The sequence below is a fragment of the Syngnathoides biaculeatus genome, chromosome 3 (genome assembly GCF_019802595.1).
Source record: "Syngnathoides biaculeatus isolate LvHL_M chromosome 3, ASM1980259v1, whole genome shotgun sequence".
Classification (NCBI taxonomy): domain Eukaryota; kingdom Metazoa; phylum Chordata; class Actinopteri; order Syngnathiformes; family Syngnathidae; genus Syngnathoides; species Syngnathoides biaculeatus.
Window position 1 is genome coordinate 10,542,324 of NC_084642.1, and position 27,867 is coordinate 10,570,190.

The 27,867-nt window shown below is 41.8% G+C and overlaps 1 protein-coding gene across 5 annotated transcripts; it reads right to left on the reverse strand.

The window, feature by feature from the left end:
• ppfibp2a (PPFIA binding protein 2a) lies at nt 1–27,716 on the reverse strand. Of its 5 annotated transcripts, XM_061814218.1 has the most exons (22): nt 24,244–25,458; nt 23,925–24,168; nt 21,600–21,686; nt 20,170–20,283; nt 18,515–18,646; nt 14,186–14,278; nt 12,479–12,590; nt 10,529–10,590; nt 9,821–9,899; nt 9,559–9,683; nt 9,400–9,464; nt 9,259–9,319; nt 7,440–7,551; nt 6,842–6,956; nt 6,337–6,465; nt 6,008–6,158; nt 5,673–5,784; nt 4,336–4,424; nt 4,135–4,257; nt 3,348–3,473; nt 3,064–3,252; nt 1–819 (listed from the first exon to the last, which is right to left on the reverse strand). In XM_061814218.1, exons 2-22 carry the CDS (start codon nt 23,970–23,972, stop codon nt 595–597), a joined length of 2,349 nt encoding a protein of 782 aa, XP_061670202.1. In that variant the 5' UTR covers nt 23,973–24,168; nt 24,244–25,458; the 3' UTR covers nt 1–594. The 5 variants fall into 5 exon arrangements, with proteins under 5 accessions (XP_061670202.1, XP_061670204.1, XP_061670201.1 ...); XM_061814220.1 differs by lacking the exons at nt 23,925–24,168; nt 24,244–25,458 and adding an exon at nt 27,520–27,716; XM_061814217.1 differs by having other exon boundaries at nt 23,925–25,458.
• Between the last annotated feature and the right edge of the window lie 151 nt (nt 27,717–27,867).

A 27,867-nucleotide genomic window follows, 5' to 3' on the forward strand; every position in this document is an offset into this window, starting at 1 on the left:
AACTTTGTAAAACGTAAATATCAATTTATTTCACATAGTCATATTATTTACCTTTGTTGTATATTATTTTAACAGATATGCTGCTGGTGTTTGGCAATGCATAAAATGGTTATAACAAAAAACATCAGTCATTGTGTGTTTTCATTATTCTACATCACTCTGTCTATTTACAGACATGCATAATGCTAATATTAATCTAAGGAGGACGAAAAACGGCCCTGACACTACTTTGGAGACTTCATCACTGTCTTTGGCTTTGTGTGTGTCCGACTGTAGAAGCCAAGTTCGTAAATGTCCAATGCAAAAGTGCACAGTGAATCCAGATGTAGAATATGAATAAAGCATGGTAACTAGACATTTCGATGTAACACATTATACACCTTCAAAGACCTTAAAGTGTATGGAATATTTGGAACAGCTGTAAAAGGAATGCAGGAGCAGCTTTCACTTAACATTTCACGCATTCATTTCAGAGAAAAGATGTTCAAGCGTCATGTGATTCATAAATACACGCGTTTCAATTCACACTGTCCAGCAATGCGCATCTTTGGATTTCATGAGCTCAAAGTGTGAAGCTGAGCACTTTTGCTTTTCTTAGCAGTTGTTTGTGTTAGTCCTCCATAACCTGCCCTCGCTATGCTTCTGCTTATTTGGCTGACTGTCCAAGGTGGGGCTGATCCCCCTGAGTGCTGCGGAGGGCATCCTTGAAATCCCGTTCGCAGTCAGCGATCCGCCCTCCATGGGGCAAATGTAGTCTGCGGATTCGTCAGGTTTCCTCTTCCGAAGGTGACTAAATTGGGTAAAGCCCAGCTTCTTTGGCTGTAACACACACAAGCCAAACACATGAAAGATACAGTATCTATACAGTACCTTGTGAAAGTATTTGGCCCCCTTGAACTTTTCAACCTTGCGCCACATTTCATGCTTTAAACATGAAGATATAAAATTACATTTTTTTGTCAAGAATCAAAAAAAAGTGGGGCACAATTGTGAAGTGTAATGAAATTTATTGGATATTTTAAACTTTTTTTTTAACAAATAAATCCTGAAAAGTGGGTTGTGCAATATCATTCGGCTCCTTTGCAATAATACTTTGTCCATTGTAGATTTGGCTTTATGTTTTGGATCATTGTCCCGTTGGAAGATAAACTTCCGTCCCAGTCTCAGGTCTTTTGCAGACTCCAACAGGTTTTCTTCCAGAATGTTCCTGCATTTGGCTCCATTCATCTTCCCATCAATTTGAACCATCTCCATGTCCCTTCTGAAGAAAATCAGACCCAAACCACGAGGCTCCCACCACCATGTGTGGTGTGTTCAGGGTGATGAGGTGTGTTGCTTTTACGCCAAACCTATCGTTTTGCATTGTGGCCAAAAAGTTTAATTTTGGTTTCATCTGACCAGAGCACCTTCTTCCACATGTTTGGTGTGTCTCCCAGGTGGCTTCTGGCAAACTTTAAACGAGACTTTTTATGAATATCTTTGAGAAATGGCTTTCCTCTTGCCACTCTTCCATAAAGCCCAGATTTGTGCAGTGTACGACTGATTGTTGTCCTATGGACAGAATCTCCCAACTCAGCTGTAGATCTGTGCAGTTTATCCAGAGTGATCATGGGCCTCTTGGCTGCATCTCTGATCAGTCTTCTCCTTGTTCGAGGTGAAAGTTTAGAGGGACGGCCGGGTCTTGGTAGATTTGCAGTGGCCTGATACTCCTTCCGTTTCAATATGATTGCTTTCAAAGTGCTCCTTGTGATGTTTAAAGCTTGACAAACCTTTTTGTATCCAAATCTGGCTTTAAACTTCTCCACAACAGTATCTCGGACCTGCCTGTTGTGTTCCTTGATCTTCATGATGCTCTCTGGACTTTAAACAGAACCCTGAGACTATCACAGAGCAGGTGCATTTATACGGAGACTTGTTCACACACAGGTAGATTATATTTATCCTCATCAGTCAACATTGCATCATTCAGAGATCCTCACTGAACTTCTGGAGTGAGTTTGCTGCATTGAAAGTAAAAGAACTGAATAATATTGCACGCCCCACTTTTCAGGTTTTTATTTGTTAAAAAAGTACAAAATATCCAATAAATTTTGTTCCACTTCACGATTGTGTCCCACTTGTTGTTGATTCTTGACATTTTTTTATATATAGCTTTATGTTTAATGCCTGAAATGTGGCAAAAGGTTTAAAAGTTCAAAGGGGCCGAAAATCCTTGCCAAGGCAATGTATGTATATCATATACATATGTGCCCTGTGATTGGCTGAGAACCAATTCAGAGTGTGTCCCTAACCTAACCCGAAGAGAGCAGGGATTGTCTCGAGCACTCCCGCAACCCTTGTGAGGATAAGCCGCTAACAAAATGGATGGATAGGTTTATCCTTTGGATTCTGTGATGTGTTACAAAAGAGTATTGTGATCACACTTTCAAGAAAATGTGTAAATATGCAAAAGAAACAAAATGTTTTCCCTTTGGTTAATTTAATTCCTGTAACATCATTTTATTTTATTTTTTTTTAATAATGAGATAATTACTTCTTATTTTTCCTGTCTAAATCTATTTTCCATTTTTTTACAGTTGAGTTGGACTTAAGCCTGTAACAGGATCTCTTAAAAAGAAATAAAAATAAATAAATAAATGATAGTCTTAAGTCACAAACGTGTTGCCCTTCCAACTCCAAGGATACGGTCGTACCAAACTAATTCCTACAATTATTTTTCAAATGAATGTCCTAAAATGTAAGCTTGCACATAAATTTCTTCAGCAAGCCTCTTCCAGTTGTGTGCCAAATACTGACTTTTTCTGCTGACTTCATTTGAGTGAGTTAAACCGTCGCCCCTGCTAATGCGAACGCTAGTAGGTCCGGAGGTGACGAGGAAATATGCCTCGTACTACTATCCATAATAATCCTGAAATCCCAAACATCCCAAAATGAATTTAAGTAGTGTACGGATGAAAACAGTCTACTCAGACAAATTCCCTACTTTGAGTCTTCAATGTCCTCATCCATTACTAATATATGTATTCATTCGTTCAGTCATTGCTTGTAGTTTTTGGAGAATACCTTGACTTTGGATGTAGTTGTGAGGGGCACGTGGCCTGTGGCGTTGCCGTACTCTCTCTTCTCCTGGGTGGCCTGAGCCCCCACCAGAGCTGAGAAGGCTGTGGCCAGGTGACGACGGAGCAACGTTTTCTGCGGGGGAATATTTAGGAGCAGGGCCAAAGTCTCTGCACTGAAGCGGGGCTCGAGGATCTATAGAGGTGGATATTGACAATTGCGATTACTATACAATACTATGTTAGGGCCTGCACGGCTGTATGGTAAGCATCCGTGAATATTGGAATTACAATTAGTCCACCGTGGACACCGCTGCCCCTCAGATTAGGTGCGTACTCTGCAAGATCGACCGCTCGGAGCCATTCCATCACACGGTGGTTTGACCACTGCACCACTTCAGAGGGGGAAGGCTGTTTCTGAAGGATGATAAAAAGGTTTTACGATCCATATTCCTTTTTTGTCAAATGCTGTTAATACAAAATATAAAAAAAAAGACATTAGGAGGAAACTGAGAATTATATGTAAAATAGACAAAAAGGAATATGAAAAACAGCCGCTTCCACTCCTAGGAATATTTTTTAAAATATGTTGAAGCACATCTGTTTTTTTTTTTAACTTCTGTTCATCTTAAAGAAATATTGTATGGCAAAAGTTCACGAAATCTGTCTTATTTCTTTGCTGAGATCACACAAAAATGCATTTATGGCCCTTGCTTTGTACATTAGGAAAATATAACATCTCACCCCCCAAAAGAGTTCCAACAAAAGTCTTGGTCGGTGGAAGAATTAAGATTAAGGGAGGACTGAGAGCCATCATCAAACCCAAGGTTGGTTAAGTGAATGAATACCATCAAGTCTTACTGATGTAAATATACGTACTGTAGACAAGGTAGCATTGATAGAAATGTATTTGTCTCCATCTTGTGGACACATGCTATAATGTCGTCTGGGATGTTGGAAGCAATGATATTGGACTGTTCTCGTTTTTTTACCAAAAAAAAAAAAAAGTGATTTAAACATGCAAATGTGTTAACATCGAATGTAGTAGTAGCACAATCCACAGTTTGAACTTTCTTGCCTCATCCCCAGGCCTGCGACGTAGGCAGTGGGGATTGAATTTGTTAGCGTGGAGGACGTGGATGGCACATTTAATGCTGAGATGATGGAGTTGACTGGTCACCTTTAAGCTTAAGAGGTCATTCTAGAAAAAAAATGGAAAATGCAGTTTGAGTTTCATTTAAATGTGTAAATGCGGAATTGCATATGCGCCGCGACTTACCACCGTGAGGTATTGGATCATGCGGCCGTCCACACGGGCTTCATGGAACTGGTCTTTATACTGAGGTAAACCAATATCATCCAGCCATCCTATGAGAATTAGGTGCATCAGATACAGTGGCTGAAATAAGGATTTAAAAAGTCACCTTTTTTCTCACTAAATATACTTCCGAAGGTGCCAGACATTGGAAACAACCCAAATAATTGACACGTACAAATGAAGTAGAACAAATAAGTTCATAAATTGTGTAAAAATGTGAAATTACAAGGAAATGTATTGAACACATGTAGAAAGTGTGCACCAAGAGCCAAGACAACAACTAAAATCGATCAATTATCACACAGCATTCAAACCCCTTGTCAATGCAAATGAATATCAGATTATTCAGTCCTAATTGATAGTGCGAGACCATTAGAAATTAATTGTTGTCAAAGATAACAAAGACATTTGTTGTAGGTGGATATCTAAGCTTCCGAACATTCCTGTCAGTACAGTTAGGGCCATACTGTAATACGCAAGTGGAAAGCCAATCGTACCACCATAATTTGATCTTGATCAGGACCTCAGAAGATTTCTGACAGAAGAGTACAAAGAATAATCAGAAGAGTTGTCCGAGAGCCAAGGAAGCACTTCAAAAAGACCTGGAATTTGCAGATACTGTTGTCACATGGAAAGTAATGTACACACACCGCTCCCATGGCCTGTGTGACCTGATTGGTGAAAAAAGGTATGTCAAAATGTCTTTAAAGTTTGCTGAACAACATTTTGAACAACCCAGTTGAATACTGGGAGAATTTATTCTCGTCACATGAGAGCAAAATCAAACTATTTGGATGGAGAGTAAATGGGACTGCCTATCACCCTGAAAACACCGTACAATCAATGAAGTTTGGAGATGGGAACCTGATGTGGGGCTGCTTTTCACCAAATGCAATTGGTAAAGTTCACATTATTGAAGGAAGGATGAATGGACAAGTATACTGACACATTATTCACAAAAATATGCTGCCATCTAAGAAGATGTTGAAAATGAAACAGGAGTGGACATTTTATCAGAAGGGGCCGAAGGGTGGGGTGGGGGGTGGGGAGCTGCCAGAATGTCTCAGCCAATCACATGACTTGAATACAATTGAAAATCTGTGGAAAGACTGAAACTCAAGGTCCACTTGACATTATTAGACACAACCTAATTTCTTATTTGTTGTATTTTCTTTGGATGAATGGCTATTTGGATTCTTTCCAACATCTGGATATCATTTTCAGGTCAAAAGCACCTTTGGAAATAAATTAACTGAGAAAAACCACTGTAAAATTCCCTTATTGGGTTGGACTCGTACGGGTAACCCAGATGTGGTCCAGTTCAGCTGACTTTTCCGTCATTTTACTGGTGAACGCCTTCAACGCCAACTGCAGTTTCTTCCTGTGCAGAGGGTGTTTCATGCCCATCTCCTGAAGTTACAAAGAACGCTCGATCTCAGTATTTGTATCTACTTGTTTGTAATTGATTTTCTAAATTTAGTAACTGCTTAATTACTGGATATCAATAATTGCAGTCCTCACAATCTGACTTGTACTTGATCAATATCTACCTCATGAGCATGACAGTTGTGCCTTTTTTGAATTGGAACTTATTCCCATGTTATTGCGGTCCTGGCTATTGCTGTTCTCTAACCTTTTCAAGGTCCTGAGGCGTGGCGGAAAGTAGCGTCTGGCCACATTCAACCCACTGCCTTGTGAGGTTGACATAGTGGCCGAGACCGTAATCCTCCAACCAGCCACACACTTGCTCCTTGGTCCACTGACTGAATGGAAGATTCATGTCACTGGCAGGAAAAAAAGCAAATGAGCACATCATCAGTATTTAAAATATTGGATTATGACACTGACAGTATAAATTTTACTTCATTCAGAAAATGAGACAACGTTCGACACCAAAAGTGTAGGAGAATAATATTCACTCGCGGCTGAGTGTAGCCCAATCTGTATGACGCGTACTCTTACCGTACAGAATCAGGAGATTCTGGGGCGCGGGTCAGTCGAGGTCCTGCTGTTGCACGGAACCCCCCTCTTCTAAACGGACCTGTTTCTGGGTCACCTACATTGCCTCCTCCAGAATTTGTTCTTCGAAGTCTGGGTAGAGGAGAGTGAGTTCACTTTGAGCGTTGTAGGCTAATTCTATACTCCGAGTGAGCATCTTGATGCACTGTGTGGGGGGTAATCTTACTTTTGACCCTACTAATATATTGCCATGAATTGAAAATACCATTTCCCATGTCTTGGGGCCTTTTGTAGTCATTATCATGTCAAACCCATATGCGCATAATGAATCATTATTTTCTTAATGCTTGATTTTTACCCTGAAATTTGTCTCATTGCCTGTGGAGTTAAATATCCGCTAAAGAAGGCTATTTCTAGGCATTGATGGGGAAAAATCTTTTCTTCACCAGAATATCAAACTGATCCATCGTGCATTATTTCCCTTACGCAACGTGTTTCCCACACTCACTTTCCCCAAAGTCTCTTGAGGCTCCGGTTTGTCTTCATGTATTCTGGCGAGCCCACATTTCTCTGGCCTGGGGGGCTGTTTGTCCCTGTGCAGCTTTTCACTTTCTCCAGCTTGCCTGAAACGAGTTACAAAACAAATACACAAAGACTGTTATAGCATCGCTGTTTGAGTGGTAATGATGGCTACAAGTTTGTACAACAGCATGTCCTTCTTCTTTCTTTCTTGATAGCTTAAAAAGTTATTAACTTTGTCCATGTAGTATTACAGAGTACTGCTTAACTCAGAACTGTGTGTGCAAGCGTGTGCGTAAATGCTATAAGGTTCAAACTTTAAATTGCATGATTTATTTCTGTAGGCGGCAATATAAATTGGGGTGAGTTATAATGGTCGGTGGTGGGTGGAGCTGGGCTGTGTGCGGCCATCAGAGAAGAGGAAAGGGTGTGTTTGGTTCGGGGGGGGGGAGAAAAAAAGTAACATCCATCCCCTGATCCGTCCTAGTCTGAAGTCCCTGCAATTACTCGAGATCAAAAGTACAGCGGTTAGCTCTGAATAGAAGTTCTGCCTGGTAATATAATATTGTTAATATCTGCGTATTTACTTTGGATCGAGTCTCCGTCTTCGCTGTCGTCATGCGATCGTTCACTGTGGAGCTCAGTGCTGCTCTCTGTGGGAGACGACCGGACAGGCAGCGTCGGACTCCTCGTCTCCCTCTGGTTTGAGGCCACAGAGAAACAAACAAATGATTGGACGGATAAGCACATTTTTTTTTTTTTTTTGGTGCACATGCTAAGTGGTCATGCGCAGTAAACAGAAAAACAGCAATGCATTAATGGATTATATTTTTTCGATCATTCAAATTTATTTTTGAGGGCAACATTGTAAGTTGTTTAAAATAAACTGATTTGCGGTTGAATATTTTGGTATATTTACAGTTTGAACTACTGTATTCATACAGGCAATTATAAACATGTTTCGGAGCACATGCTGTAATATCTTCTGAAATGTAATGAAGATGTTGCACTATTCAGTTTATTTATTTATATCAGTTTATGTGTAGCTCAATGTATCAACAGCAACTAGAGGAAGTGATCATGAGGAAAAAAAATAGCATCTAGTATGTTGAATTTTTTTTTCCACCCAGAACAACATTAGTGGTGTCAGAGGTCGCTGAGGATCTGGCTCAGAGTCCCGAGTTTGTTTGATGGTGTCTCATTCTAATAATATAGTGGAACAGCAGATGTTTGAGGACTGACGCAGGCTGGCAGATGTGAAAGTGGGTCTACAACCCGGGGCCGCACGTTGTGGGACGAGTTTATGCAAATAGATCAATTTAGCGCATCCAAATTGCGATGACTGATTTTTTTGCATCTCTAAATAGCGCATCTGAATGGCAGGTGCAAACGGCAGTGTTGTGTTTACAATGATGAGGAGGCGAAGGTAAAATGAGAGGCAGTGGGGAGACCCTTACTTTTATGCATTTTTTTAAATGCCCTCCAAAAAATAAATACTGCAACAGATCACCCATTCAGCTATGCAATTTTGGAGCTTCTAAGTGATCTATGGCCTGCGCCAACCACAAGAAGGAGTCATGTTATATCACTTATGACAAAAGCACCTCTCTCAATGCAGCAATTTGGGATGGAAAAGCCACAAACCACTTCCTTGAAGTCTAATGACATTTAGCCTAGTTAGGTACCTTTACAAATGTGTTTAATGGAAAGAAATGTACATTTCGAGGCAAAAATTGACTGATGCTGGAACAGAAAAGGTTGTTCCCTCTGCGATATGAATGATGTAGTAAACCTAAAGTGGGGTTGTCACGAACCTCCGGTATGGGGGCAGACCCAAATGCAGGAGTTCGAGGCAGAGGCATAATGTTCAGTGTAGTTTATTCCGGAAACTGGGTCATACACGGTGTAGCCGTCCGACAAGGCAGAGTTACCGAAACGCTAGGCTAGACGGGATCCAAAAGACATGCAGCAAGGTCTGATGACTATGGGTCAAACAAAAAGGCACAGAATCACTGTGACTTCGTTTACGTCAACTAACGCATAGAGTGGAGAGTCCCACAGGCGGTGAATGCACCTCACTGACAAAAAGCAATGAACTGGCAAGTGCCAGTGAAAAAAAATCCAACTTAAATGCCTGTCTAATTGCAGTCCCAATGTGAAACAGCTGAGTGGTGACAGGTGTCACTGCCCAGAGCAGTGGCGTTGCCACGCGCCTCTTGGCAGTGGCCAAGTCTTGTTCATGACAGGGGTTTTGCTAATGTAGTAGTTTACTTAGTTGACTGTTTCTCACATTTACCCTCCAATTCTCTTGCAGCCAGTACAGGGTAAAGGCCATAGAACTTAACTGATAGACCGAACCCTTGAGGAGTTAAGTCTCTGTGTGAATGAGAACTAAAATAGAAATACCTTTTGAATCTGGACCGTTGTTAGGTCAGTCAAGCTACCAGATGACGTCTGTGTATCCGACCTGAAGAGAAACGGGCATAATTATGAGTGGCAATTTAATTGTCAACGATCATGTCATTGGGGCGACAGGGCTCGAAATACCTGCAATCACTGTCCTTTTGAGACAAAATTGATGTTTGCTGAGAGGAGGCACTGTTTATGGAAACCTGAATTGTGAAGGGGGAAAAAACATAATTAGCATTCTAAGAAAAGAATATCAAAATAAAATTTGAGTCAGGCAGCACTTTAGTTGTCACCCACATCAGATTTTGGATCCTCAGACTTGGCACTGGCAGAATCAGCATTCTTCCTCAGACCTTGCTCCTCCTCTTCACTGCCACTGGAAGTCGCCCTACCGTTCGACAGTGGACGATCAGCAGGTGGCGCTACAGTAACAAAGGCAAATTGGAATGATTTTGTTCTTCTTGACATTTCCTTATCTCCAATGGTTGCCTTTGATGATAGGGTGAGGAAAAATGATAGAGGGCGATGGGGAGGATCCGGGAGACAAATGCTTCATTACCTTGCCTTGTGTTGTGTGTCAGATCTCTGAATTGCTTGCACTGGTTTAAGAGCAGCGAGAGCTCTTCGATGCGCCGGTCCTCCAGAAATGGGAATGAGAGGGCGTTCAAGGTCAAGAAAAGCCATTAAGATTTTTATCTGAGCTTAAGAAACACACAGATGCCGCTTCCTGTTTTCCTGACCACGAGAGCCACACCAATGTCCCTCTCACCATATGGTCTACATGAAAAGACCATCTGGGGAGGGGATCGACATCGGCCCTACTTGAAAACCCAGTTGTGGTGACCAGCTGAAGAGAATGTGTCTTTTTTTTTTCTTTTTTTTTTTTTTTTTGAAGTAGCGCCCAAGCCTTGGTTCATCGTGGCTCTCTTATACTGCAACTCACTCCCAAATTAGGCCTGGCAGATCGAGGCCTACTTAAGTGTGGCTTTCCTGAATTGGTTCGCTTTGGGGCGTGGACATGTGTTCACCACCCCTGCCACATGTAGACCCACGCCTGCAACTCTTTAAAGTCCAAGAGTCCCCGCGACAAAGAATACAAAACCAAGGCTGTACTATAATTGGATGGAGGGCAGCGCGTGAGAGCGATGACAACATCGAGAAAGTGCACGCTTCCATGTTTCCTGGTGATGCCTCGTCTATATGTACTCTAATGACCACAATCTGTTTATTTTAATGGTACACAGATGTATAAGGAAAAGAGACTTACCTTTTCATCATTGGCCGCTTCCAGTGATTTAATGTTACTTTTAAATCTTTGCAGCTCCTGGTCTGTGTTGAAGAGAAATACATTTTAAATCATCATCATGAAAGTTTAACTTTGTCATTCAAGGTGATGGTTCAACTTCCTTTTAACTTTTTAGACATATTTCATATTTCCATTCGAAGACTCATACATTTCTGTGCATCCTTGTAAACACAGTTTCACACGAGTCACTTAAGCCATTTTTCAAAAGTGAGGTTGCCATGTCAGGCATTCAGCCGAGTAACACTTGTAGGCAAGCGACGAAAAATGCAGTTTGGGAAGTGATTGGCATTATCTGAAGTGCTCCAGAAATGATTGACAGATTTAATTAAATTAAAAAAAAAAAACAGCAGCTTGTGATTTAGAAGTCAGGAAGACGTCAGTGACGGCTGTGAGTGGATGTTCATGTAAGTTATATTGGATTGACGTTGCCAAAGTTTGTTCATTTAATGCTCTATTGACGAGCTTAAAATGCATTGTCTCACATCTATCTTCATGAATCCATCCATCCATTTTCTTTGCCGCTTATCCTCACGAGGGTTGCGGGAGTGCTGGAGCCTATGCCAGCTGTCAACGGGCAGGCGGTGGGGTACACCTTGAAGTGGTTGCCAGCCAATCACAGGGCACATCAAGACAAAGAGTCGCACTCACAATCACACCTATGGCCAATTTAGAATGTCCAATTAATGCCGCATGTTTTTGGGATGAGGGAGGAAACCGGAGTGCCCGGAGGAAACCCATGCAGGCGCGGGGAGAATATGCAAACTCCACACAGGCGGGTTCGAGATCGAACCCGGGACCTCAGAACTGTGGTGCTGATCCACCATTCCGCCGTGCTTAAACGATGTCATCCCTAATTTGAAGTTCCTCTATAGCTGTCATTTGTTATATTCCAATCCAATCCAACTTTATTTGTTAAGCACTTTAAAAGCGCGGAGGGTGCACTAAAGTGTTGTACAGAGCAATAAAATACCTGGACGGACTAGTAGAGGTTCAAATAAAATAGGATAAAATACAAAAATGGGTAAGAAAATAAAATTAAGACAACTATCTGTCATTTAGAAAAAGCAATAAAGTTGGAAAAAAAAAAAATAAAGTTAAAAGAGTCAACCTCTCACTGAGTACCAGTGAGAAGAAATCAGTTTTGGATCGTGATTAATAAAAAAGGGAAGAAGAAGTTTCGCCATTGTACAGATTCAGTTTGTTCCATAGCTTTGGACCGGTGACAGAAGGGGCTCGCTGCCCCTCTGAGCCGAGAGAGCGAGGGGGCTCGTAAGGGTAAAGAAGCTTCGTGAGGTACGGTGGGTGGAGCGTTTAATGATTAAAAAAAAAAAACAAATAATTTAAGAAAGGCAGCACGGTGGAGCAGCTGGTAAAGTGTTGGCCTCACAGTTCTGAGGACCTGGGTTAGATCCTAGCCCCGCCTGTGTGGAGTTTCCATGTTCTCCCCGTGCCTGTGTTGATTTTCTCCGGGCACTCCGGTTTCCTCCCACATCCCAAAAACATGCAACATTAATTGGACACTCTAAATTGTCCCTAGGTGTGAGTGCGGCTGTTTGTCTCCATGTGCCCTGCGATTGGCTGGCAACCAGTTCAGGGTCTACCCCGCCTCCTGCCCATTGACAGCTGGGATAGGCTCCAGTACTCCTTGCGACCCATGAGGATAAGCGGCAAAGAAAATGGATGGATGGATAATTTCAGAAAGAATCCTGACGTGCACTGGCAGCCAATGCAATGAGGCCAAAATACAAGAAATGCGTTCAAATGTACCTGTCGCAGTTAAAAACATTCTGTACCATCTGCAGAAGACTAACGGCCGACGCGCTGATTCCCAAATTAAGTCCGTTACAGTAGTCCAGCCGGATGGCGACATCGGCGTTGGACTACTGTTGTTCAGATAACCGCGTTGCTTACCTTTCTCAGAGGTCTCAGTCGCGAGTGGAGGTCTGGTCAGCAGCTGAGTGTGCAAGCTCTCAATCTCAGCGTTCTTACTGAGGAGAAGCTGCTGAAGGCTGCTGATCTCCACCTGCGATTACAGCAGAAAAAAATTCAGTTCTTAAGCTTTGCTCATGTTCTGCATTTTTTTTTTTTCGCCACACAGCAAGTCGTTCTCTGCTTAAACATATCAGTGCATTTTTAAGCAGGAACACTGCTGATTCACTTACTTTGTCCCAATCAAACACAATATCAAATGTAAACATAATTATCAGATTTATAATTGCACACTGGTGCAGTTTGTGCACAGGAAATACTGTCAGTCAGTTTTGGGTCTGTGTATTTGTTGCGGTACTTAATGTGAAGAGTGAAAAATCCTGCGGTAACACACTAAACGGGCATAACACACATTGTGAGCTTCAAAGTCCTTTTCTAGAATTTCAAAGCCTTTATGTTTATTTGTGAAAAATAATCTGTCTTGGCCTGCTGAAAATCGTCCTTCTGATGTTTAGGCCATGAAATACTTTGCAAGCAGCAAAAACAAAAACAACAGATAAACAAATCTAAAAGTGTACAAAGGGTAAGAATGAAGAAAAATGCAGCTGTGATGTAGTTGTTGCACATTAAGGAACATTTTATTTTCCTTCTTTTTGCACCATATTATAAATAGTTTCTGAGAAAGCATAAGTACGTTTCTGAGTGTACATAAAAATCAACGTGACTCACTTAACATCTAAGTGGTCGGATAGCATTGAGGAAAGTTGAGTCAGTCGTTAGCAATGGGATTTGGACACCGATACTGTACGGTCTCGAGTCTACACCAGGGGTTCTCAACTGTTGTTTCCATGGTAACCACAGTTTCCTATTGTTGCAAACTTGTGATCCTCCCCGTGGAGGTTAAGAACAATCAGGAAAATGTTTTGTCCAGAAATTGCTTTTGAGAAAGTATGATTTTTCCATAACTACACTGTGGTTACACGCTCAAAACCGCCTTTCGGAGCACCTTATTAAGAAACTACAGATTGACTTGCCAACGCCACGTGCATCAATGAATATATGAAAATAAATACAACGGTTGGACAAAATAGTGCTCCAAATTTTTATGTTGTGTCTTTGGACTGATCTCCTTAATAGAAAAGTCTTCAGTTTCCACTCTTACAGTTTGTACTTAAGTCAAAATGTGTTTTACTCCATCATTAACCTCATCATAATTTCAGTAATTTATAATTACATAAATACAGTGCAGTGTTTTCTTGCAATATTGTGGTTCAACTATTGCATATTATGTGCATTACAGATGTTTTATCATATTCGTATCGCATATAATTTGCCATGCAGCGAGATTTTAAGGGTATCGTGTAACGTTTTTATTTGATAAAATTAAAAAAGCATGATAGCATCCCATAAAAAGAGAAAATTTAATCAAAACACATTTTACAAGGAATAAAATGTAAGTGTTTAAAAACTTTAAAAGGGGTGAGTCTGAAAATTATTTACAAGAGTGTCGGAAAGGTTAATAGGAGTGTGTGGAATTCTGTGGCGGTTCATACGGCTGTAATCATAAATATATTTGTGGTCACTACTTCCCGGATTTCGCCAATTGCGGCCGCGGTCCACAAAGCACTTTTGACTTTTGACAACGAGCCAGTTGAGAATCACTGGTCTGGACTCGACTGCCACTTTTACCTTGCTTTCTTTGAGTGCTCTCTCGCACTCTGACTTCTCATCTTCCAAGTGTTCCACTTTGTCTTTCAGAATCTTGAGCTCCCGCACCAAACTCTGCAAAATATATTTCTCACGTTGATAATACAGCAAATGAATATTCCTGGCAACCAATCCCCCCTGTGAATGGTGCACTTTTTTTTTTTTTGTCTTTCCACACACTGTACATGCTTGTGCATCTCAGAACAAAGAGCACAACTGATTTAAAACAATGTCAATGAGTTTTTTAATGCAAATTGTGTCTTACTACTGTTGTTTTTGTGAGTGTACGTTTGATCCCGTCGATACACACACGTCAAAGTGAGATAAAGCATGCCGTGCACAAGGTCACAAGTCATGCATCACACTGCGTACGCTCTCTCCTCCATTGTGTCGCAGCTGCTCTGCGTCTGAGCTACTCTCATCGACTCCGTCTGCTTCCGCCTCCTCTAGTTCGGGCTTCACCTCTGCGGCCGTGTTACACGCGGGGTCGGCGTTCGAGTCCTCGGGGGACGTGCAGGGGGCGGGGCAAGGCGCCGGCGAGCCGCTGTCAGCTGGGGTCTCGGAGGCTTTTTTCTCCTGGATCTTGCTATTGATCTCCTTCTGAAATCTACACATCTGCTCCTGGAGCTCACTAATGAAATTCACAACGCTCTGCCGGATGCAGTGTGGGAGAGAGAACAATTGAAAAAAATGTTTTAGGGGAAAAAAAGCGCTGAAGAGGAGATGCAGTTATCATTATGTATGTTCATATCTGTGTTTGAATGACACATTGTTTCCAGGGAGACAAGGTCAAAACGTCGAGGTACAATAACTGACTCATATGAAAAACATCCTTATCTGCTCTGGATAACAACGTTATGTTGCAATTTTCTTTCAAACTTGTTCTTATGCTTTGTCATTTATTTAAATCCATGCGGACTGCCTCGAATGCAGTAGTTGACATCCGCTCTGTTCAGTTTGAGCAGCCATGTATTTTATCATTAACTATTATCTTAATTAATTTAACAAGTCAACAGGTATGCATGTTTGTCTCACAGTCGGCATGTTTTGGGATTAATCCTGTAAAGGAGTGTAGATGTTTTTCCCCCGTGCTTACATTGATTTTCAACGGGTACTGCTGCTGCCTCCCACATCGGAAAAAAAATGTGAATGTGAGGTGCATTGAACCCTATGAAACCTCGTTGGGTAAGAGTGCTAGTGTGAACTGTTGTTTTTCTATGTGTGTCCTTCAAATGACTTGCGTCTAGTCCACGATTTATTCCGCTTTTTGCCAAAAGTCATTTGGTCGAGTGCTCCAGTTACCCTTGACCCTAATGAGAACACCTGCTGCAGAAGATGGATGGAGCTCAATCAGCCAATGTTTCATCGAGCAGTTTACCATTAACTCCAATGGAAGTGTCAAAAGTAGTCTTATTTAAAACAATCAAATGTGAGCTCTACCTGAACTTAAAGATGAGTCAACATAGACATCCTGCATTACAACTTCTTTTTCTTTCAGCTTGTCCCGTTAGGTGTCGCAATAGCATGTCATATTTTTCCATCAAAGCCTATCTTGTGCATCTTCCTCTCTAACACCCACGTTCCTCATGTCCTCCCTCACAACATCCATCAACCTTTTCTTTGGTCTTCCTCTCACTCTTTTGCCTGGCAGATCTATCCTCAGCAGCTTTCTACCAATACAAACTTTGCCCTTCATCCTAGCGGATACTTTTCTGTCACATAGAACACCAGACACCTTCCGCCAACAGTTCCATCCCGCTTGGACCCGTTTCTTCACTTCCTGACCACACTCTCAATTGCTCTCTATTGTTGACCGCAAGTATTTGAAGTTGTCCACCCTCGCTATCTCTTGCTCCTGGAACCTCACTCTTCCTCCTCTGCCCCTCTCATTCATGCACATATATTCTGTTTCACTTCGGCTAATCTTCATTCCTCTCCTTTCCAGTGCGTACCTCCATCTTTCTAATTGTTCCTCCGCCTGCTCCCTGCTTTCAATGCACATCATGATATTATCTGCGAACATCATGATCCAAGGGGATTCCAGTCTAACCTCATCTGACAGCCTATCCATGCCTATCGCAAACAGGAAGGGGCCCAGAGCCGATCTCTGATGCAGTCCCTCCTTCATCTTAAATTCTTCTGACACACCTACGGCACATCTCACTGTTGTTCTCCTGCCCTCATACATGTCCTGTACTATTTTAACATACTTCTCTGGCACACCGGACCTGCGCATGCAGTACCACAGTTCCTCTCTTGGTACTCTGTCGTAGGCTTTCTCTAGGTCTACAAAGACACAATGTAGCTCCTTCTGACCTCTCTGCACTTTTCCACGAGCATCCCCAAGGCAAATAATGCATCTGTGGCCCTCTTTCTAGGCATGAAACCATACTGTTCCTCGCATATGCTTACTTCCGTCCTGAGTCTAGCCTCCACTACTCTTTCCCATATATTCATTGTGTGGCTCATCATCTTTATTCCTCTGTATTTTCCACAGTTCTGAACATCACCTTTGTTCTTAAAAATGGGGACTAGCAGACCTTTCCCCCATTCTTCTGGCATCTTCTCTCCCGCTAGTATTGTATTGAATAAGTTGGCCACCTCACCAAATTGCTTCCATATTTACTTCCACTGGGAAGTATGGAACTCTAATTCCACTACATAAACACTAAATACAGCTCACTTATACCATATAATATTAACCGGTTTGGAGAGGGGCCCATCTACCACATTCCTGTCCCAATACATTCCATTCCAGTTGTAACATTGTGATCAGAATTTACCCCACTGCCATCGCTGGTGTTCTTTTCCATGACTGCATCACAACAAAACCACCAAAGCCTAAAGAGAAATCAAAAAATATACTTGCGCCTCCCTCACATATCTGCTGAGCTGAGATATGGTGGCTGTATCGCATAAGGTTTTTGTTTGAATTCAAAAAGCATTTTTATAAAACAAAGAAAGAAAAACAGCCAACTAAATTCATGGACCACTGAACCTGCTTTCGAAGTTTCACTATACACAGTTCGGGTTGGTCAATGCAGCACGGGTTGAATAGTTTGTACCTGTTTTGAGGGAAATCGATGCCAGTGTTCCTCGTCAGAGGGGTTGTAAACAGTGCCCAAGTTATGCTGGGACTGTAGACGGAGGAAGTCTCATATGGGGTCCAGTACTGAGGATATGACAGATGATATGAAGGCCCTCCATGGCTAATTTTAACCCTGAGCTTACTGGTTCAAAAGGGAGTGGGGCCTTCAACATGTTGTGTTTGTGTAGTGAAAAGCACACGAGAGGCCTCGCACGTGTTCAAAGAAGGGTTTTTTTTTTTTCTCTCTCGCTCGCTCTCTCTCGTCTTAAATCCAAACAGATGTTACAGCGAAACGTGGATACGATGAAGGTGAATTGACACGTAGTGCGGCCGTCTGCTGTCGTTATATCAACAATGCAATTTCTTTCAGCTCCCACGTCAAGCACACTTTTGTTCACATGCTTTTGAACAAATTGGGCTCCCCTCCCTTTTCATTCCCCAAGAGCTTCCTCTCTTCGTAATGACTTTGTGAATCCTTGCCAGCCTCCAGGAACAAAATCTTCTAGGCTGTGAAATCTCACGTGGTCCTCCATCCACCGTGCCAGCCCTACTACGCCTGAACTCTTTTCACCTGAGGACACAAAGGCTCTTTGACTGGCCATGTTTTGACAGTAATATTGAAGCATTCTGTCTGGCTCTAGTTGTACTTCTCGGTTTCATACCAGCCACCAAATGACCAGATCTTCCCCAAGTAATCTGACACAACAATCTTAAGCAAATGCCCAATTAAATCGGAAATGATAACCAAAATTGAAACTAAAGGATATTTATTTTCCCTCTCCTAAGCATCAAACATTTGCCAGAGTTTTTGTGAATGTTCTTCCCCATCTGTCCAAAGAGTTGTTTATTGACTTCCATAAAATCAGCAGCTGAGTTGAAATCCACAGTGTGGCACAGGTTTCCGTGTGTTCCCTTGTCATTCTTGGCAGTCTTGCGTGAACATTTCCAAAGGTCTCCAAACAGAAGGATCCCCGGAGATTAAAGCTAAATTTGCCTTTCCTTGAAAGTATGCCTCAATGAGAGAGAAAGAGAGGAAAAAAAGAAAGGCTCTCACTTTCACGACCAAAAATGTCTAAAGTCAAAAAGTTCCCAAAACCCAATGACCTGGTTTAGATTGAATACCAAGAAACCACAATGCCACTTATCCTCATTAGCGTAACTTTTCTTGCCAGTGGAAATATTGTCCTTTCATTCAGTCTGTGGCATGTTAGGTTAGGCCCTACCTCTGCTTTGTGCTGCCTCTCTCCTCCGTGGCCCTGTTTCTCCTCCATGTCTGTCAGCTTCAGCTTCAGGTAGGACACCTCCCCCTTAAGACTCAGCTTCTGCTTCTCCAGCGTCGTCCTATGCAGGAGCTCCTGTGATACGACGCGAAAAAACAAAGGACATGCTGCAAAGACGAGGACAGAACGCAGACGCCGCGATGCAACACTTACAAAGGCGACATTAGGAATGAGGCACAGCGAGCTGCACAAGGTCTGTAATAACAGTCTCCTTGGACAAACCCACTGCTTTCGGGGGGCTAAATATACACAACGCATGACCACTATTTATAATGCCTATTTCACAGCTCGCTCTAAGTTCACAGCAGGACCGGTTGGGAGAAAGAGGGACGGGGCAAAGGGGGACATGCAAAACATTCTGAAAAATAAAAAAAAAAAGTCAAATGACTCAAACAGGTACCATAATTAGCCAGTCAGTTTGAAATGCTGCCAGTCAAAGGCAGAGCTGTGAGCGACTGGAGAAAATTCTCAACGTTGAGGGTTCACAGGCAGATTTGGTGTTAATTTAGGTTTTTTTCCAAGCAGGTGCTAAATCATTCAAAGCCCAGAAATGAGCATCTTAAGCAGGCCAACGTGGACACGCTTATTTGAAACACTGACTTTGGAAAATATCTGGCCTTCCCTTCTCAAGGGCATGTGGAAAATATTAGAGCTTTGTCACCAGGAAGGGATTTACGGCTCAGTTCCAAAGCCTCATAATGACCAAGTCTCAAGCAAACCGGTCCTGAGTGCCCTTTGATACGCTGCACCTACACAGCTCGAAACCGCCAACAATGAAACTCCGTCCCAGGAAATTGTATTACGAGGCAAGATCATAGGTTGGATGATACGTGAATATTGAAGTGGAAAAGAGGAACATTCAAATAAAAAGTGTTTATGCGGGGAATTACCTTGTACTTTAGGGTTTGGCTGAAATTACGCAAAGCGAGCCTCCCGCATGGCAGTGCACAGTTCCCAGGCTCATGAAGCTTTCCATGTCATATATCCTTTTTCCATGGTGCGTTAAACGGAGTTTAGAAGTTGCAGTTTAACTCAAGAGTAAATAACTAAGTAGAAGATTCTTTCTCTTCAAAAAAAGCACAACTCCTACCCGGTCCCCCGCCCACCTCGGCACCTTTTCAGCAGGCATTACTCAGTCTTGCCTTTCCCTTCTGCCTCCCTCGTCTTTGTATTAGTGCAAAAGCGTGCACTGACTAAGTTGTGGTTAAAGGTTATGGGTGTGGCTATTCCAGCTCTAATCACCTGCCTAGACAGACAAGTCGAGCCCGGCATAAACCAGGCAAAGACGCTCAGACGCCGTCCTGGAATGAGTCTGGGCATCCTAAATATTTTGGTTTCCAAGGTAATCTCGGGCTCCATAGAGTGGAATTTAAAAAAAAAAAAAAAAAATGGGAATTCCTTCCCAGGGAGCAAAATAGATTACCACAGACAAAATCTGCCGAATGAATCTGTTGTGAATGATTGACCTGGTTGGGTTCTCTTGAAGCTCGTTCATGAGGAGAATAATGGTGATATAAAATAATGTCTTCTGGTAAAACATTTATTTCCTCTGATTGAAGCAATAAGTCAAAAGAAATAGAAGATAAGCTCAATTGTACCTGCTGCAGCATCTCTTCGGTGGCGTTGAGTTTGCGCCGATGCGCCACCACCGAACTTTGCAGGTCGCTGATTTTTACTTCTTGAGCTTCCACCTGGTCAGTGAGCACACCCACCTGTGTGTGCAGGTGGTAATAAAGAAACAAAAGTTTTCAGCACTGCAATAGGAAAAAAATGAGGTTGATTGTTTTGGAATTAAAACACATTTTCTGGTGAAATCTGAGTTTTCATCAGTTAGCAATGCCTCCCCACCCCATTTCTCCCCTCCGCCCTTTTGGCTAGCAGTGCCTTTTTTTTTTTAATAATGCTTCTTACAAAAGCATAGCTAGACTGAAGGATGGATGAACTTTCCACGACTTACTTTTTTGCTTTGTTTTAAATGCTTTAGAAGGGTGGTGGGGGTCATTGCCAAATATGGAAAAAATGGATGGAAAACTGGGTCAAACAGAGGTTGCTGTCAGAGGGGCCTTTTCTGAACACACGTTTGACAAAACCAAAATGTTTTTTTAAAATGAAATTCACACTTTTATACTAATTCAATGTTAGTCACTATAGACACTTACATAAATAGCCAAACGACAGGATCTTTAAGGTTACGATTGTTTTATTGCTTTTACGCATGACTCAGCGCAGTAGTTAACGTGATTTACGACACTTAAGATAGGAATGACCTGTTAGAATGTTAATGACGTCCATTTGTTTATTTAGTTTCACCGTTAATTTCAATTTACATTATTTCCTATTTCAAAGGGAAGACCTCGCTCATGATAAACTCTCATTTTTCACATTCCTGTTTGTATAATGAGTCTTCATTTGTTTTGAAATGTCACACTCTTCATTACATGTAGTGACACATGTAGTACCCCAAGCATAGGCTTCCCAGAACTCATTGGCCTGAGCGTTATTACAATAGTTTATGCAAGATGAATGTAAAACTGCAAAGAGGATAGAAAGGTCACGTAACAGCATCATGTAAGCTACAACACGTGTAATGTTCAGTTGGAGCCAATTTCCCTGATTAGATTTTTTTTTTTTTTTAATCTGAGAACTAAATCAACAAATACGGCATCTGTTCTCACACACACACATCTACAACATGTTTTTGTGTACTAGCCTTAACCTGTCAGAGGTATGCACTTGTTGAGCAGTTCCTGAAACTCCATTTTACAATCTTTGCACAACACTCTGGTGTTGTAATAGCATTAAACCTACACTAGTGCTTTGTTCCTGCTGCTGCGAGTGAAACGCAGCAGTTACGCAACAATTGTAGCATGACACACTGAAATCTGCTACCTTTTGATCTGCTTTGAGTCAATTATAAAAGGTTGTTTCAGTTTTACTATGACTGCAGGAAATATAAGATGCACTGTACGATTGAAACTAAAAATAACTTAAAAAAAAAAAAAAAAAAGCACATCGGGATTCATCTCACCTGCAAAATGAGAGATTCTTTGTCTCCTTCCAGACGTGATAGACGCTGCTGGTAGGACTCACTGTTGTCTGATAACTGGTGGTTTGCCTTAGGAATATGCAGGTCAAATATTAAGATTAGTGACTGCACGAGTGAGACAGAAAAGTTCCCCCCTAGGTTAAACCTGGCATTCTTCAGATGAGGCTGTAGCAAAAATGTACTTGGCGAGCGCCTCATTGCCTCCGCCTGTAAGAGGTTTACTCCTCCTAATCCTGTATTCAAATTGTACAATATGTTTTATTCCATCTGATTAGTGGGGACTTGGATGAATCCTCTGGGCTCCCTGTGCATTTAGGGATATTTTAGTATGATCAATGGCCAAGGGATGTATGATTGCAGCTCAATATGCTACATTTACTCGGAAATCTTCACAAAACCACACTGGTGGAAACATTATGTAGTTCAGCCTCAAGCCCTGGCCAAAAGTTCCAAGTGGTTTGCAATAGTTTTGTTTAAAACCCCAAAAAGGTCTTCAATGGACTCTCTTTCTAAGAGACATGACAACAAAATTCATGTATTTTATTTTTGTATTTTGCAGCATAACAAGGATCATTTTAGTCCATTTTATGCAAAGCTTTTCGAAGCCAAAGGCTGTCTAATTCCCAAATGTAAACATGTTGTCTCGCTTAGTTGCGAGATTTATTATATCATTCTTTACTTTGGAATCCTGTACACTCTTTAAACTCTTGTTTGGCACTTCAAAACTGCTTGTGAACAGGAAACAATATTGTCCCATCTCATGCACAGTACAGTTAATCCACACTGTCAATATTTACACTCCAAATATCCAATCTCCAAGTCCCAATGCCCTTTAAATAGTAAAATTAGGACAATTTTCTCCCACAGTAAAAGTCTCATAATGCTTCAGATGTCATACGGATCTCAAAAGGTTAAACTCCGCTCGTGTTTTTTACTTTATCTAACAGGAGAAAAGGTATCTATCAATAAAGATCCTCATATTTTCTCTTTTATTTTTATTTATGTATTTATTTATCTAGTTATTTATGTATTGATTTATTATTTTACTTATTTTCTACCTTTCTTTATCATTTAATGTTTCCTTCTTATCATGGTAACCCTTTTAGAACTGTATACAGGATTTTGGGGAAAATATCGCCACTTGCTGTTGTCTTGCACCTGTGAATGAGTAGCTTGATTGGAAAAGCGTTGCTTCGGTTTCTCTTTCTGCCTTTTATTCATTTTTTTTGTTGTTGTTGTTAAACCATTTGCGCTATTACAGCATTTATATAGGAGGATGTCATCGCCGTCGGACTTTCGATGTGTGTTACGATGCAACAATCGCGAGGTACTTCGACAGTTGATAGATCAAATGACTGCAGTTGTTTGTTTACATTCAAAATCCAGCATGCACCCAACGAGTGACGTCAGCGTGATTGCAGTATTCCAATTTCAGGTTTCTGGCGCTCACTGGAGACTTCTTTCATGTTATTCTCTCTCATCTGCAAACATCCTTGCAGAACCTGGACTGTGGAACGACATGAAATAGAACTCTGCACCTCCGGTATTCCATTGGCAAACACGTATGTTCTAATTAGAAAATATTAGTTTGTTTTATGTTCAGTTTTGTATTCAGTACTTTGGCAAAGCTGTGGTTGTTGTTAACGTGCTCTATATATTGACTTAGGTTTAGGCAACTAGTGATGGGAAAGTGTACAAGTATGGTGATAACCATAAATAAATTTATCTGCAGCGCGATTGAATCCGATTCCTATTCATGCATGTCACATCATCACATGATGTGAAGTATACAACTGATTGCCTTGAACATTTTATACACAGCAGATATTTTAAAGCATTCCTTATCCTATCATAAAATTTGACCCCTGGGAAAGATTTCTACTTCCACAAATTACAAATCTTACATCAACTGGGTTTGGAGAATCAGTATATCTTGAGGAAATCACATTGTAATGTTTTTTTTAATTTTTTAGTGAAAGCTTTCCATTGCAACTGCAAATGAATGTGAACGAGTGTTTGTGTGAAAATTTGACTTCTGTGGCTTACATTCTGTATAATTATAACCTAATGAATACAGCCGGATGACTGATGAGTCCCTAATGGCATCATGATGGTGTGCTGTTTTGACTATGTAACTTTTGAGTCGCTGGGAATGATTGAATGTCACATGCACTTACATTCTTTTTTACGTGTGTCTGAGTGTGTGGTTCTGTGTGTGTGCATGACATCATGGCAACGAAGGAAGAAAAAAGCGAGTTTGTGAATAATGCAAGGGAAGCAAGGACATACGCGCGGAGCGTGTCTTACCTTTCTAAGCCAAGCAAAGTGTTTGTAGAAGTCAATATCATAGTCCATTCTGCAGGCCCATTGTGTCTCGATGTTGGAATACGACTAAAAGAATTTAGTTGGAGTGCTGCAGAGAGCCAGGAAGCATCGAAGAGTCCAGTGTCATAAGTGAGCGATAAATCCTCTCACTTCTGGACTCGTGTGCTCCTCTTGCAGACCGTCCACAGCGCCGAAAATACCAAGAGGCCCTCGGTGCTTTTTGAGTCTGGACAGAGTTTTAGAGCTGAGCTGAATAACTGAAATGATGCCAACTGGCTCGACTCCCTTTTTATTTTCCTACCTCTTTTCTACCTCCTTTGCTGAGTTTTTTTCTTTTTCTCTCTTTCTCAAAACGACTCAAACCGCCTCTTCATGCCCATAAACGTCGCTTTTACTGGTCTCATCATCTCCCGTCTTTCTTGCGGTTCTGCACTCCATGTCACTCCAGCCCAAGTATCTCCAGGTCTTAAACCAAAGGGGTTCGGGGGGAGGGTGGTGGGGGGGTTTGCTGCAGCACATGCTCCTCATATGTGTTGTCGAAAGAGGGGGTTCGTAAAGTAAGAAAAGGAGGAGGAAGGAGGAAGGTCAGGGAGTGCCGAGTTCATTGCAGTTCAAAGCTGAAAATATGGCTACAACTGTGAAGTGAGGCCAATTTGGGAAATGCAGGTATAAGCATGAAAGGGGGTAAAAAAAAAAAAAAAAAAAAGGTTTTGCTTGTATTTGAACAGGAACTCTGGTTCTCATTAGGGCCATCATCCCCTTGACTCCCTCAGGACACGCTGGGCCAGATGTCGGTAAGCAGAATCAAAGGATGAGACATGAAGACGACAATTGCAGTCAGTGGTGGTCGTGATTTCATTTGATTTGCTACTGTAGTGGATGATGCGTGAGTGCATGCCTGCGTGTGTGAATATTCATTTCGACTCCATGCAGTTGTGTTAATATGGTATGGCCTGCACTCCCTTAGTGAAAACATGTTCTTCATCACCCCCCCTCGATCTCTTTTAGTGCCCCCAAAATGGCGGTCAAATAAAGAGCCTTTAAAAGGCGGACTTTATTTGTGCTGGAGGGGTCTGAGCGTTTAATGAGATCAGGGTGCTATGGAGCCTTTCTTCTTCTATTTTACCTGAAGTAAAGGACGAGTGGGGGCGGGCAGGGGTGCAACATGATAGTTCCTTTTCCCTGCATCAATACTGAGTTTTGTCAGTACTGCATTATACTCATAATTAGGCACAGCTGCAAAATATATTGGTGTTCCATACTAGCACATCATTAAAATAATAATAATAATAACTTGACAATCATCACAAATACTCATTTTTGATTGACAGTCAGAGACTTATTGCTACTTTCTTGTTGTACTTTCATCATCAAACTGAAAGTTGTTACTAGTATGTTAATTACCTTTGTAGTTATATAATAGAATACTGCAATAGACATCCATTCATCCATTTTCTTTGCCACTTATCCTCACAAGGGTCGAGGGGAGTGCTGGAGCCTATCCCAGCTGCCAAGGGGCATGAGGCGTGGTACACCCTGAACTGGTTGCCAGCCAATCGCAGGGCACATGGAGGCAACAGTCACACTCACAATCACACTTTGGGGCAATTTAGACTGTCCAATTAATGTTGTGTGTTTTTGGGATGTGGGAGGAAACCGATATGCCCGGAGGAAACCCACGCAGGCACAGGGAGAACATGCAAACTCCACACAAGCGGGTCCGGGATCGAACCTGGGACCTCAGAACTGTGAGGCCAACGCTTTACCAGCTGAACCACCGTGCCGCCCTGCAATAGGCAATATGTGCTAAATACGCATCTCTACTGATTCCATCATGTCCTGTTGCTCAATTTGATCCATCTGAAAGCAATAGAATTATTATTAGACATATTTTTGTACAATCGGATTTAAATGTATCATACTCATAGCTGTTCTTAATATTCATACTACAAAAAGAAACTATGTGTAATGCGCTCTCTATTTCTGGACTACAGCCAGGGTAAAAAAAAACAAAGCCTAATAATTAACTTGGCAATGAATACTGTGTTGTCACAGTGTTGAAAATAGACTAAGTATTGTTGTTTTTGTACATGCAGATCTTGATATTTTTATTTCATATTTAAATGCATTGGTGGCACAGTGGTTCAGCTGGAATGCGTTGGCCTCACTGTTCTGAGGACCCGGGTTCAATCCCGGACCCGCCTGTGTGGAGTTTGCATGTTCTCCCCAAGCCTGTGTGGGTTTTCTCCGGGCACTCCGGTTTCCTCCCACATCCCAAAAACATGCGACATTAATTGGACACTCTAAATTGGCCATAGGTGTGATTGTAAGTGCGACTCTTTGTCTTGATGTGCCCTGTGATTGGCTGGCAACCACTTCAGGGTGTACCCCGCCTCCTGCCCGTCAACATAGGCTCCAAAACTCCCCGCGACCCTTGTGAGGATAAGCGGCTACGAAAATGTATGGATTTAAATGCATTGCTCTGCTATGATTAATGTGGGAACGTGTACCTAATGCTGTGGCCCTTGTTAGGAGCAGCTCCCGAGGTTTCCTGCTGGGGGCAATATTGCACAAGATTGCGGCTTTTACTCGCTTTCGTGCAAAGTAAATGAGATCCCAATGTTTGGAGTGCAGTTCACTCCCATCTTACGCACCCTCAAATTCCACGTCTAATTTGTGTGCCCCCCTGTAATAACACCGTCTGAGCGGGGAAGCGCTTTCGCCGCTCCAATCTATAAATTAAATCAAACACACGAGGAAGAAGGATGAGACTTTTCTCCAATGTAAGTCTTTCTATCTTGAAGTGATAACCTGCAATCAGGCGCGTTGGGGTCTCAGCAGTGTGCAAATGGCCGGGCTGCCGCTTCTATTAATAGAAGTGTCTCTTCTGACTCTCGGTGCAGGGGAGGATTCAGAATAGCAGCCGGCCGGCCCAAAAATCTATCACCTCTCTGTCAAAGGAGGGTAAAAGGGACCAACTGTACATCTTCACGCACAGTCAGAGGTACACGAACCGGCCACAAAATTATGAACAGCAGTGCAGAACTTTGCCATTGTAAAAATAATGACGCTCTATTTCAGATAAGTATTAATTGAGCGATATGTGTATTAATGTGATTGTGGTTGCTGTGGTGTAAAACATATTGAGAGGCGTTCCCGGTTTTGGTTACCTCATCCAGCTGCACGGGAAAATCAAATTATTAGAAACAGCTCGAGCATGATGCAGTGCGGCAAAATCAGGCAAATCAGATTATTTAACTACCCGACGTTTAGAAGTGAAAAATATTTGACACGGTTTCTCTACTGGATCTCATTAGATTGTGGATGTTGTATTTTAATAAGTTTGTAGAGGAAATATCAATACATAGGCCTTACAAGTCAATCAGATAAATAAAAGTTGGTATTCGGCAGAATACTCCCTACTTATGGAAAAATATGAATCTATAAACTTTGATGAGTATTTTTTTCATTCTTGACATGTTTTTTTTTAAAAAAAAACACATCAGTGTCACATTTTAAATAACTATTTGAAAGGTGTGAGATTACAAAGCATGTATAATAAAATGTAAATTCTTACCTGCAATGTCATGCAGTTGCTCTAAAGCAGCCTCCGACGTGTTGCAGGCATCTGACGCCATGGCAACCGGGTGACAGCGAAAGCGGCACTATTAGCTCCTCGTTTAGTGGCGTTAAGCGGTCACTTTGAGCTGGAGGAAGCGTTCCTCTTAAGACAACTTCACGTCTGAGCTCCAAAAGCTGTTGAGGCATCTGACCAACTTCCTCACTTGAAAATAACAGCCTGACTCTCACTTTGGCTTCTCACACTCCTCCCAAACTTTCAGCCCTCTGTCAGAGTTCTTCACCAAATGCCAAACCACTTGTCATATTTAGAATTTTGTTCCCGCGTTTTCTTTGTTTGCGTTGA